At 30.7% G+C, this 13,967-nt stretch overlaps 1 protein-coding gene across 1 annotated transcript; it reads right to left on the reverse strand.

Moving 5' to 3' along the window:
- Window positions 1-1,310: 1,310 nt before the first annotated feature.
- Window positions 1,311-4,392, reverse strand: LOC111912871 (peroxisomal membrane protein 11D). The gene is made up of 8 exons (XM_023908604.3): window positions 4,235-4,392; window positions 2,954-3,164; window positions 2,793-2,867; window positions 2,631-2,705; window positions 2,434-2,514; window positions 2,268-2,342; window positions 2,022-2,195; window positions 1,311-1,520 (listed from the first exon to the last, which is right to left on the reverse strand). The coding sequence occupies exons 2-8, from the start codon at window positions 3,143-3,145 to the stop codon at window positions 1,485-1,487; spliced, it is 708 nt and encodes a 235-aa protein (XP_023764372.1). The 5' UTR covers window positions 3,146-3,164; window positions 4,235-4,392; the 3' UTR covers window positions 1,311-1,484.
- Between the last annotated feature and the right edge of the window lie 9,575 nt (window positions 4,393-13,967).

The raw sequence follows: 13,967 nt of genomic DNA on the forward strand, positions 1-13,967 counted from the left end.
ATGTTAAATGGTATAATGATCACCTTGCACCCATCTAACACCCGGTTAATCTGCACAAACTTAGTGTTAAACGTTAATGTATCTCTTTTAATATATGAAAATGGTTTCTTTGAAATTTCACAAGTCTATCGTTTATCAAAATCTTTGTTACCCTATTTTAAAATTCGTTTAGTTTGCATTTTTAGATGTTTTTCACATGGGTGTGATAAACATGCATTTCGTTATTTAAAAAAAAAAAGTGTTACCATAAAACACTATTGCCTTTGAGTTTTCAACAATTAACATTATTACTACCAACACTAGACGCTAGACTACGAACATCCTTCATTACACATGACCTACCCTCATCGCTAAGGCAAATATGAAACATACCACCACAATTGTTTGTCTTCTCAACATAAATAATGCCTTTACTGATCTCAATCCTCACAAATTCCGTATTGAACACAATTTTATCAAACTTGCCCGCAAAACACAAACCCATTGACATGGTTGGAATCTCGAATGGTAACCTCTCAACCACGCCTGAACTTTAGCCTCATGTCATCTCTTCCAAATAGGTGGTCGGCCACACAAACCACGACTTTCTCTGGGGTGCAATACGATAAGTTCGGACAGGGGCGGACCTAGGGGTAGTCCACGGTGGCACCGGCAACCCCTAACTTTTCCGGCCGCAGTGGAGACATTGATTTTGACTTCTTGATAGGGAGATTGTTGTACGGATGTAACCCATGTCCTCAAAGGTATTTACAACACTCTGTATAACCCCATGATTTTATGGAAGAAACAATCAAAGCAAAAACAATAACCGAAAACCATAAAGAAACAATCAAAGCAAAGCAATCAATCCAAAACCGTGAAGAAACAAAATTAGTGCAATTATGTGCTTACAAACGCTCAAAAGGAAAGAGGAGAGGAGATGAGAAATCGTTGCATGAGAACAAATGGGGCTTCGAAGGGCGTATTTATATTAGTTTGAAACCTTATGAATCAATTTAAACATGGAAAGACCAATCAAAGAGTGCTATATGAGACTATCTAACAACCCTAGGAGGTGCTGTCCTTTTTTATAATGGAAGACGAGAGTTATCATCACAAAGCTGTATTCCTCATCCACGTTGACATCTAGGTATATGCTTGTGGGTTTGACCACCACCGAATACTTCACAAGTTTAAAAAGAGAAAAAACTTATAAACCCATTATTATGTTAACCTTTAAAATTTCCAACACTAGCACCTGGTTAATGTACACACACAAACATGGTTTTTCTAACATGCAAGTAATATTTCCATATCTTAAAAGCAAGTCATACACAGAATACTAATATGATAAAAACAGGCACGACATACATTATTGCAATTGTTGACTGCAAATAAAAAATCATACAAAAACATTGTATGTAACTGCAATTTATATATTAATAATTATTTTAATTTTTAACAACGTCCACATCTAGCTTTGGGTACTCATCATTCTCATCTGCTCAAGACGATTTGGACTTGGGTGGTGCTGGAAGCAGCTGCAAAAACCAATACCAATACGTATTTAACAAAAATCTCAAGTTTGGTCTTTTTTTTTTTTTGAAATCCTCCTGAAGTTGTTCGTAAGTTTACATTTTGTTGCACATTTGGTCCCTCTACTTTACTCAAAATTTACCAGTTTAGTCCATACTTTGAAATCTTCAGAAGTCGTACTTAAGCTTGCATTTCACTCTGACCAAACTTGTCAAACAATCCATAATCGGGGACCAAAAATGTAATTTACTCCTGCTTTTAAGACTTGCATTTCGTTATCAGAGGGATTAAATCCAAAATGCAAACCTAAGGACAACTCATGAAGATTTAAAATTATTGGCCCAACTTGCAATATTGAGTAAAACACAAGGACCAAATTCGTAATATCGTCTAGAAAGTAGAAACTATATAATTACAATGGTATCTAATTTTTCGGGTAAAAACATTTTTTGTCCAAATTTTTTTGACTTGTATAAATAATTAATGGTTATAAAGTAAGTAAGTACCTGATAACAAGATATGAGGGAGCTGGCAAATCCAAAGGCTCCTGTAACACGAGGAGTCACCTTTTTGGGAGACAACTGGAGCAACCCGGCTGCAACCACAATATCCATGGCTGCTTTGATCAAAGCCAATGACCTCTCGTTTGATGATTTAATTTTAGCACGATACTCTTCATTCTGTATTGATTATTTAATTTCAATTTAAATTTAAATTAACTGAATAAATTATCCAAGAGGTATAACACAAACCTTGTATTTATTGGTATCCTTGAGTTCCTTATCCAATTTCTTCATTGACTTCGAAAGCCTCCCAAGCTCTCCTATCTGAAGACGAGCAAGGGTTGAATATGTAAAATATCAAAGACGAGGGTCAGATATGTAAAATGTTGAAGATGAGGGTTGGATATGTATGTACCTCGACTAAAGTAGTACAGACTGAAGACCCCATCCAACAGAAGAGAGATATCCTGCCAATTATTTCTGCCCGTTCTTTGTTCTAAAATAATAAAACTTCATGAGTCCAAAATGACATTCTGCTTTTATAAAAGTTTCTGTTCTGTTAAATAGTTAAAACGAATAGATAATTAATCAAAACTAGAAAAGATATCACACCTTGTAGATGCCGGATCTATGGAGCCAAACAACTTGGTCAAGGAACAAGAAAGTCGACAGTAATGCATTTTTTGACTGGACAAAAAAAAGCATTTTTTTTGATATTAGAAATATTAAAAAGAGAGAATTGACATTTGAAGATAAGAATTAAAGAATGCATACCTTCCCCAATAAAACTATTGGGAGGGGAGTTCCAGGGGAGACTGGACTGATAAGAGCATGCAAATCATTGACAAACTGCAAATATGATTTACAAATAAAATCAGATTCTATATTGTTGTGTTTGGTGCAAAATAGTTTGAATATTGTAACATAATTCAGACCTTAAAAAGACGGAAAACTTTCCTAGCCAAGCTAGTTGACTTGTCAACATTTTGTGCTGTTCCTGGCTCCCCATTACTCACGAATTTTGAGCCGTATTGTATTGCTCTGCAGATCTTGTCTCTGGCTTCAGCTTTGTTCAAATACAGAACAGCAAGAGCAAGTTCTGTCCTCGCAACATCTAATGTACTCATCTTTTATATTTTCTTGTATCTACAAAGCAAACAAAAATAAAACATGATTTTGTGATGTATGCAAGGCATGATTTTATCACTTATATGATGCAAGAATTTGATTCTATCACAAATTTCAATTGGAAAACTGGTTCTATTTCTTCGCCTTTTTGACAATATATCAGAATTTCTATCAAGATAGGTTGGATTTTTGGATATACAAGTTTAAAACGACCAATTATGATTCAATTAAAGTTCAAACAATCAAGAATCTTGTTACTTCTTCAACATGAAACCAAAATGAATCTTTATACAATGGTGTCCAACTCTCCGATGAACACGGAACGCCATCTATGCCATACACACAAAGGTTCTATTCATGGATTGAATTAACAGGAACATATACAGTTAAATAGCAATCATAGTAACAAGCAATTCCTCAGTCTCTTTATATGTTTTTCATCCTTTACCACCAATCAAACATTTTAATCAACAAGTGAAGAAGTATAGCCTTTTATCACACAAAGAAGACAATTCTGTCACATTTTCGTGAAAGGATTCCTTTTATAGTAGTATATACTTGCCTCCTTCCACTTTCTGAAAAGTTTTGAATCTAAAGTTTCCTTTTCGCCTATTATTACTTTTACAAATAATTTATACCAACGCTTTTGGTCCACAGATTTTTACTTATTCGAGTGTAATTGAGACATATCCGATTCATCCTCGAGCTTTTCAATTCAGCAGTATGTAAAACCCAACGAAGGAAGTAACCAGTCCAGAAATTCTACTTAATACCTACAGTTTTATCGAGAACTATAACAGAAGCACAAATAATTTAACAACATGAACAGCTCCATATCTGGAAAACCAAGGTCAACATACTAGAAATCTCTTCTTGTTCGAATAATAACCAAAGAAAATCGACAGACAAGCTTGAAGTTATCATAACTAACATACTGATCAACAATCCAATCCAAACAAAAAATTGGAAAACACAGACTGAATCATTAAGAGAACGGATCAGTATTCAATCGAAGTTTGCACAAGAAACATCAATAATTCGATATAAACATCAACTTGTAAGGTGAAGAGAGTAAAGAATTTGTATACCTGTAAGCTGAGAAAGAGATTGATAGCAGAAAATTTAGGGCTCAAAATTTCCTCCCTTTATAGAGTACACACATTGAGTGTGTGAGAGAGAAAGCGATCGGATTTGTATTGGCGAATGTGCCGAGCGGTCATCCTTTGAAAATCACAAAAATAAATTATAAATTAAAAATTAAAAAACAAATTTGTTTTAGAAAAGGGATATGATAAGGCCATGTTTGGTCGTCTATTTTTCTCTAGTAAAATTAGATTGATACGTCACCGTATGTTGGAATTTCTATTTTAAATATAAATTTATTTTTCTAATTAATCAAAGGTTTCCGGTAAAACTTATCTCATGTGATCAACTAACTATATTACGCTATGAAGTTTAAAAATATTATGGTAGGGCTATACAATCAACATAACCAGAATGTTATAAAAGGAGATAAATAAAAAGATATATAAAAAACAATTAAGACTAAAGATTGGTATAAATTCTTCCATGAAAAAAAAAAGACTTTGAGATTGAAATTTCAAATGTAGTGTATATTGTAATTACACAAAAGAGAATGTTTGTAATGTACATAGTGACCATACAAAATAACAAGCCTACAAATTTTAGTTTTTTTTTCCCACTAGTGGAGTAATAAGCAATAAAGATACTTCACAAAATCTTGCAATAATTTGACACTTCTTGATATAAATGACCCAGCAAAATTGGTTTGCCCAATAATTGTACCTTTATGGTTTCTAATTACTCTAAATTTTAATGCCTTTTATGAAATAGGTTATTGGACAAATAAGTGAAAAATGAATATTCAAATGGGATATGTGACCGAAATAATTACATCATCTTTTTTGTTAGCTTGAACAATAAAACTTGACATTCGATCCGAGTCCGAGCTAAATTCAAGTCTATTAAATTTCCCACTAGTTGATCTCAGGCTTTGAAGATGAGGCTCGAAAGGATCCAACCTCCTCATAAATTTGAACGGGAAGAGCTCAAGCTTGGATAGGGTCGGACTCATATATGCTCATTTACAACCTTAAGAAACATATTGGATATGTTTTAGCTTTGAGAATTGAAAATGTTTTAATTCTTTCTTTGTAGTTCATTTCCACTTTAGAAATCTGATGTAATTTTCAACCCATTGAATGAAAAACTACATTCCATTGAATATGTTGTTTTAAGATTAACACGCTTATAGTTCCATTAATTTGTATTTAACCCCTATTCTACAAACGTATTTAAATCTTTTTGGACGAAAAATGTCCTAATTTGACTTATGTTTTCCAAACTTTTTGAGAATTTTGTTGCATTGACATTTACCTTAAGTTTTGTAAAGATAAGATGTTTACTGAATATTCTCTTATTTGCAAAATCATTACACATAAGAATCCTTATAAGGCATTGTAGTATGGAAAAACCGATCCCAGTCAACTGTATATAATGTCAACTATATATAATGTGTTATGCATTTGCATGTCAAGGTGTAAAAAGTTAACATTGTAATTTACTTTGGGACAAATCAGGTGAAGACATTGAGACATGCACAAATTCACAACATTGTAATATGCATTAGTTCTATTTGCCTATGTTGGCTAAATAGTTAAGTATGTTGCTATTTTACATCATGTTCAGTACTTCAATTCCTAACACCAACAACAACAGTTTTACAATATTTTTAGAATTTCCTAAAAATACCTCCATAAACACGTCCCGTACATATACCTAGTATACATAGATACAGTCTGAAGGTCTTTGATGTCGTGAATAAATATAATTAATAATATTGATGTACGATACACAAATAATTAATAACACCCATGTATATATACACATGAAATATTGAATGTGTTTTTGTTATGTACATATTGATTTAAAATTACCTACCTTTTTGGTTTCTTCTATGTTGAATCTTTTTATCAACTTTTAGTAATCTTTGTTTCAAATAAGACTAAAGTTTGGTAGTTGGTTCTATTTTATAATTGGACCATATGTTATGTAATTCATATGATGTATTTTATAATCTCTAATAAACTATGAATAAAAAATATAATAATAAATGCTTTTTTATTTGTTTTAGTATTTTGTTAAGATTTATACCATATTTGATTAATATTTGGATACAATATATCTAAATGTAAGTTCTAAATTGTAATTTCCAGGATATAACAGAATACATGGTGTTATTATATTTTTATAACAAAGAATAAATATTTAATAAAGTATTTTTTAATAAGAAATATATCTTTTTGAAATATAAATATATTAAATATTCCAAATATCTACTTATTTAGTTATTTATAATATCTACCTATTTTAATAAACGAAACCTAAAAATATCACATGTTCATTTTCTAAAATTCCTATTTAACACGTGTCTATTCTATGATTTCTATAATTTTTTTTTTTTGTAACAAATCAATTTTAATTCGAATTTTAAAAATACAAAATCCTATCTTAATACTAATATTTTCGAAATATATGATAAAGTATTATATTTATTTTACTTAACAAGTTAATTTAGAATTACTTATAATGAACAATACACTTATTATCTTTTTTACATTTATTATTTTTTTTCTATATAATAATTTTAAAATACCGACCGTACATGTCAAGTCGTAGATCATTACTAAATATTCATATTTATAATATTACTTTATGGTAAAAATGATAATGTTATAGTTACTTAAATATTATAAGTATTACCTAATAATAAATACTTATAGGAGAGATGGTGATACGAACATAGAGGTTGAAGGGTATAGTCTGAGTGTCTGATCCTTTATCTATTAAAGCTTTCTTTTGTAATCTCTTAACATTTTAATTAATAGGCACATAAGTTGCTAAATGTTTAGCACAATTCTTCTAATTTTGGGGTAAAATTGATTTGTTTTATGAATCCAATAAATTATTGCATAAATATAAGTTAGTGTGTTAAAACTTGGTGTGATATAGAGTTAATGAATACTTTGTGTAAAGTAATTCTTAAATTATGTTTTTTTTGATGAAAGCATTTATAAGATCATCATACAAAATTTAGGTTAATAACCTAATATCATAAAAAATATTATATATCGAGTTTCTTTTTAAAGCTCTTTTACTTACTCAAAAAAATCTTATATTTTTTTCAATTTAACCATTTTAACAAGTTTACCATAATCTTCCTATTTTAGGCAAAAAAGTGAAAGAAAAAACCTCTAACTTTTTTTTTCCGAAACAAAACTCAACTTCCCCCCCTCCCCCCACCCCCCGGAAAAATACCCTAAAATGTGACAATTTTTAAATTTAGTTTTAGTTTTTCATGTTTTTCCGATTAGAAATAATTTCAGTCTTGAAAGTGATTTGATCTATAATAGTACCATTATATTTCTTTGAGACTTAATTTTTGTTTCCATTCGAACCAATTTTTTTGTTTTACTTCATAATTATTATGCTTTTTTTTTTTTGTTATTTATAGTGTTGTTAACGGTTTTTAGCATTAGAATTTGAAGAGAAAAAAAACATTTGATACTACTATTATGAAGAACAAGGTCTAAGTTTGTTTGGTATCTTATATGCTCATAGATTACATCAAGTGAAGAACAACGGTCTAAGTTGTTTTGGTATCTTATGTTGTTTTAAAAACAAAAAAGAAAGATTGTCAAGCCAAACTAGGCAGTTGTTCTTCATCTGCTATAATTTTTGTATGAATTTAATGATTTAAAAATAAAATTTTTTACTATGATTGATTTCCGCATTGATTATTACTATTTTACTCTAATGTTTGAGAGATATATTTTACTATGATTGATTTTTGAACTAATGTTTGTATGTATTTAATGATTTAAAAATGAAAAATATTACTAGTATTTTTGGGACATTATAATAATTCGAAACCAAATTTGATGAAGTTAGTGGCAATTTTACCTTTAACATGCCAAATAGATAAAATAAAATAAAAATGTTAAAACCCAAACACGTCAAATAAATAAAAGTCCTATATAATGTATCTTTAATACATTCATGATACATACATGAGCATGAAGATAACAAAATCATCAAGGTTAATAACAGTCAACAAGAATTAAAATCATCAAGGTTAATCAAAGTCAACAATAATTATAAGATCCAGTTATGTAATTAAATCAGGTCAAGAATATGGGTTGTAATCTTATTCTATTGAATTTATTTTATGATTCATATGTTTAAACCTATAAATTTCTTCGAAAAAAATCATTTTCGCTTATATGCATTTTTCCTTTGAAAAATCTGATTTTTGATATTCTTTAACTTATCTGCAAACATCAGCAACGATCCTTGCGTGCTCATCTTCCGTTCTGCATTCAATAGTGGTCCATGGCGATCACCATATTTCCAAGGCAAGTATTCATAAAACTCGAATCCACCTGGAAAAAAAAAAAAAAAAAAAAAAACTCTCAAAGATGATCCATGAATCAAGCGTCAAGATTCTTTTGTAGGAAATAATCATGTTTTTCCATAGGAAATAATCATGCTATCTAAAAAAATAATGTTGGATGTAATTTAGGTACACAACGGTCTGCTTGTTGGATGACATCTAACTTAGAAGGAGCCCGATCACAATGGAAATCAAACTCTCACATGAACTAAAACTAATCATGTTTAGAACTCACATCCTTTAGACTGCTTGTTTGTTTGTTTGTTTGTTTTTTTTTTTTTTTGTCATAGAGCGAGAACATAGCGTTCATAGATATCGAAAGATTTGTGTTTAGAATGACTTTTGAAAAAGTCAACAAAGTCAGTCTCTAGGAAGGGGAGAAGAGCTTCGAGAGCTCCTGTAAATTATACATTAGCATGAAGAACATTTTTTCCTTAATCCCTAAACTTGTCGATATCTTATTTGACGAACTAATATTTACTGATTTTTCAACCGGTTTGAGAGTCTCTTAAAGTTGTTGTGGTCAGTTTGACAATGGTTAAGTTATAGAATTACTTAGAAATGTTAAAGTGAATTTTTAACATGGATATTCATAATATTCAATCTCAAAAGCATATTTATACTATTTTCTCTCTAATAAGGGACAACAATTTCTAAATGACTTGGAATATCATTGGAGAGCATATTTGTGTATGATTTGTAATCGTGTCTCATTACATATTAGAAATGGAATTAATTTCCAAATTAGTCGAGCATACAAGATTAAAGAGCGTTTTTATTTGTGTTGAAACGAAACGACCGACTCTTAATTTTTAAATATACTAGAGGGGGCATATGGTCAAAAAGGTAACAAAAATGCCCCAAAATGGCCATTTAGTCGTTACAATAAATAAAATTAAAAAATTCATGAGAAGATATAAGAAATAACTACACGTCCTGTTAGACCATCTCCATTTTTTCCTTCATAAATAGAGTAAAAAATGGAGTAAATAGTGTTTCATCTTCAAACCTACTCCATTTTCTACCCCATTTTTTACCCCAAAAAGTATATTCCTAAAATATTCTATTTTTATAACTTATATATATTGTCAAATACACCCCTCTACTAATTAAACTCTATATTTATGATTAATTAATATAAATTAGTATACAACATGATATTAAAAATATTAAATATTGCATTTAAATTATAATTAGTAGATAAAATAAACTAGAAATATATAAAATAAAAATGAGAGGGACTAAAATTGACAACCAAATTTCACCTCCATTTTTAGAGATATGAATAGTATGGGGGAATACTATTCATATCTCCAAAAATGAAGGTGGAAATGGGGTAGGGTTGGAGAAGAATGGAGGAAGAAATAGAGTATGAGGGTGGTTTGGAGATACCCTTAGTCCTTAACTTAGTTGGACTTTTCTAATTGTTCCATCATAATTGGCCCCTTAAACAATCTTTTTTTTTTTTTTTTTTCAAAACAAATCAACCTTTCAAAGATCAGAAAATGTCTTTCAGGTTGGGCGCCGACCCTTTTTGTCGGGCCCAATGCACCTTTATCGCTCTACTACTACTAGTTGGCAAGGGCATCGAGGCATGTACAATGTTGAAATAAAAACGCCAAATTTGGTGTATTAAATAATAACTTATTAGTTTACATTAAATCACCTAATCCCTATAAGCACCAGTGCCAACTAGCAGCCGCAATTTTGGGAGGGCTATGGCAATGGTTAATCACTTTAGTCATTATATAGAATTTTTGTTTTATAATATTTTCATATTTTTCGAACCATTTCCAAGGTTTCAAACGAGGATGGCTCACAAAAATGGACCTGGACACTTGGCCCTGCTAGATTATTCACTGTTTCATCGCTGAGATCCCATATTGACAATATTATCCTTCCCTGTAGCGATGGAAATTGGATGTGGAATCCACTTGTATCAGGGAAGTTAAACATTCTTGCATGGAGAGCATGTAAGGGTAGACTTCCATCTATGGATAATCTTTTCAAATATGGTATCAGCTCTTCAAACTGGTGTAAAATGTGTAATGCGGCTCCAGAATCTACGGATCATATTTTTGTGGGTTGCGTGGTCTCAAGGGAAGTATGGCTGCAAGTGTGTAAATGGTGGCGACTATTGGATTGCTCTTACAACTCATGTCGTGAATTGCTAGACTGTAAATTAAAGATTGGTGGACATCAAAGGCTGCTGATGATTCATGAAGCTATAATGCTAGTATTCATGTGGGTAATCTGGAGTTACAGGAATGTTAAGGCTCATGGATCTAATGCAAAATCACACACGATGTTGGCATCTGAGGTTCAAGCTCTGTCTCATCTATGGATAAATGCTCGGAAGAGGAGAGGTCAAAATATATGCTGGAACGAATGGTGCTCTGACCCGGTTTTGGAATGCTATAGAAAGTTGTAGTTTCTTTTTTACAGTCTTGCGCTTTGCTTTTGTTGTGTTTTACTTTTGTACTTCTCCCTTTTGTATCTCTAGCTCCTGGCTAGCTTTCTTTTTTAATTTTATGCCTGCAGTTCAAAAAAAATATATTTTTAATTAATTCACGTAAGTTGCTAAATGTTTAGCACAATTTTTCTAAACTTAGGGTAACAACGATTTGTTTTTTAATATAATAAATTCATAAATACTGAGCCAGCAATCATTATCACACTAATCATGTAATTCAATATTTAGACCTTGCATGTGTTGGGCCTACCAACAATGCAAAACTAATCATGTAATTCACTATTTATTGGGCTAACAATTGGTAACGTTAACCCATTAGATAAGTCTCACAATAGAATTGGAAATGATAGAAACCAAATACAAGTTGTCTTTGGATTTACTTTACTTTCGTTTTTGTTATTTTTAGAGATTATGTAAACTTATATATTTATTCTTAAAATATATTCAACAACTAGATTATGACCCGCGTAAAACGCGGGGGAACATATAAAAAATACATATAAAAGTATAAAAAGTTGGCACAATAATTAAAAAGAAAGTAAAAGAAATAGAATTAGTTTTATTGGTAACATTGAAAAAAACAATGAAATACTTGAATATCTATAACCGATGAAGGACCTCTTTGTAAACAACGTTTTTTGTTTTATTATTTGGACGACCTTGTCATATATGAGTACCTTCAATACTATATCTTTTTAATTTATACTCTTATTAGGTTCAGGAACCAATGTCAGTTGTCTTTTTTCTTTCTTGTTGATGTATCAATTAATGCAATACAAATTGGTGCTACATTTGGAGCTTTTAGTGCTATTAGTCGATTTGTTAATGATCTTCCAGTAAGTTCATGTTTTTTTCAAAAAAATTACAACTGTTTATATGTTCTTCAAGTTAATGTTTTATTGATTTGTAATAATAATAATATGATCGGTGTAGGAGGGTCCTTAAACACTTGTGGGAATTACATTTGACTCATTGCAATAGGTTATTTAAAAAAAATAACCTTTCAAAAAGAATTATTCCTTCAAGCTCTTTTGCATTTTTTATTGCAGCCATTGATTTTCTTAGTTCCAGACATATATGATGTTTACACTCCTCTCCCCTCTGATGTTATTTTTCAACTTTCTAAGGTGATGAAGTTACCAAAGACTGGTGTTGACGATCATTGGACAATAGCAAATAACATAAATGCTTTTTCAAGAATCCTATAAGTAAATCTATTTTTAACTCAAGTTACGACAACACCCTTGTGTTTGTCTGTCGTGTGTTTATCATAACATTTATTAAGGGTATTACTATCAATTTATACATATCTCCAAATATAAGTCAATTTTAATCAAGGGGCAAAATACTCCCTTTTCTTAAGTTGGCAAAAAACTTTAACCTGGAGAACACAAGTGCGACCTATATGAAAACTGTCAAATATCCTCTAGAATCTGAAATGTTATAAGTTGCCGTTGTAGTTGAATTATCTGTAATTTTTCATTTTCATTTAAGTTCTTTTTGGGATTAAACAAAAGGAAAAACAACATAATTTCGTTGTATGAAAAAAATTCAGAGTACAAGGCTACAATTGATATAAAACCCTAAAATGATAGCTCATAACATTGGCCTAACTCATCTAATTTTGTATCATACACTAAAAGAACAAATAAAAGAATAAAAAAGCAGTGGCAATGAAAACCTTTGTTTTGTGTACCAATAAGTTGGCATAAAACTCAACAGTTCTTGAATATAGGAAGAGTCTACTCTTCAAAAATGAAATTGGAAACTATAATAAGTAACCAGTTCATGTAGATGTGCAGTCCGTAATCAAATCTGACCGTCCGAGTATACCTGATGGGCTAAATTTCTCATAGCATGACAAAATCACTGATGAGAAATTCCTTTGGTGGCAAGTTAAAAAGCTTTTTGAATGTCGAATTCCTATGAGGTGACTTCATATTGAGCTGTCAAGAAGTTAGAATAATTCGTATAGATGTGTAGTCCATAATCAATACTCCTATAATGCAAAAGTTAAAAGATTTTACAAAAAAAATGAAAATAAAACTCCCTAAAAAAAGAAGTGTAAAAGGGTCATTTACCAAACTTTAGATGGCTGTAAAAAAGAAACGCTCTTTGTTCATACTTACTTCACACAGACATCATTTTAATAATGCAAATGTCAATTTACCTATAAGGAAATTAAAAATAAATAAATAAGCCAAACCTAAGATCCTTTTTGACAACATATGCATCCAACTTAACTATATTGGATCTTGGAAAGCAAATGTATCGGGTAATGCAGGTGAAGAATATGAAATTGATTTTCCAACATCCATTTTGGGTAACATCCACTTTCATATCCCTTTTACACATACTTCGACTCTCATCATGTGCGATTCTTGATTCTGTTAAAAAAATACAAAGTTATACAACCATATAAATCATATAAGAATTGCACTTTTAGAAAGCATGCATATTATGCAATACGGTTAGAACACGTTTCGTCTTCAAATGTAAGAATCTTAAGAATGACCTAACTACAAAGATTCTCAAGTATAGTGTCCCGCGATTGATTTTTTATTCCAGTGAAAGGGATTGTATCCCATTACCTCGATGGTATATTATCTAAGAAAGTAAGAAATAAGGTCAAATGGAACTTGATGGCAAAACACCATTCTCTCATTGGTTATACTAAAAAATATATAAATTTTATAAATTCTTGGAAGTGGATATATTCTGTTTTGATAATCAACCTTTTATACATAAAAATCCTAAATCTTCCCGATGATAAACTTCGATAGTACACGGTCATTACAATTTTTTTTTTGTCTTAATAGCTTAAGCATCTAATAATAGCTTAAGGATATGAATATAAACTAAAGAACTACATACA

The sequence above is a fragment of the Lactuca sativa genome, chromosome 7, assembly GCF_002870075.4.
Source record: "Lactuca sativa cultivar Salinas chromosome 7, Lsat_Salinas_v11, whole genome shotgun sequence".
Taxonomy (NCBI): domain Eukaryota; kingdom Viridiplantae; phylum Streptophyta; class Magnoliopsida; order Asterales; family Asteraceae; genus Lactuca; species Lactuca sativa.

Excerpts from the sequence above, each read along its gene's own strand:
- LOC111912871 (XM_023908604.3), bottom strand. The coding sequence starts at position 3,145 with ATGAGTACATTAGATGTTGCGAGGACAGAACTTGCTCTTGCTGTTCTG. Across the intron at positions 2,706-2,792 it reads CAATAGTTTTATTGGGGAAG|TCAAAAAATGCATTACTGTC; the intron begins GTATGCATTCTT and ends TTTTTTGTCCAG. Across the intron at positions 2,515-2,630 it reads ATAGATCCGGCATCTACAAG|AACAAAGAACGGGCAGAAAT; the intron begins GTGTGATATCTT and ends TTATTATTTTAG.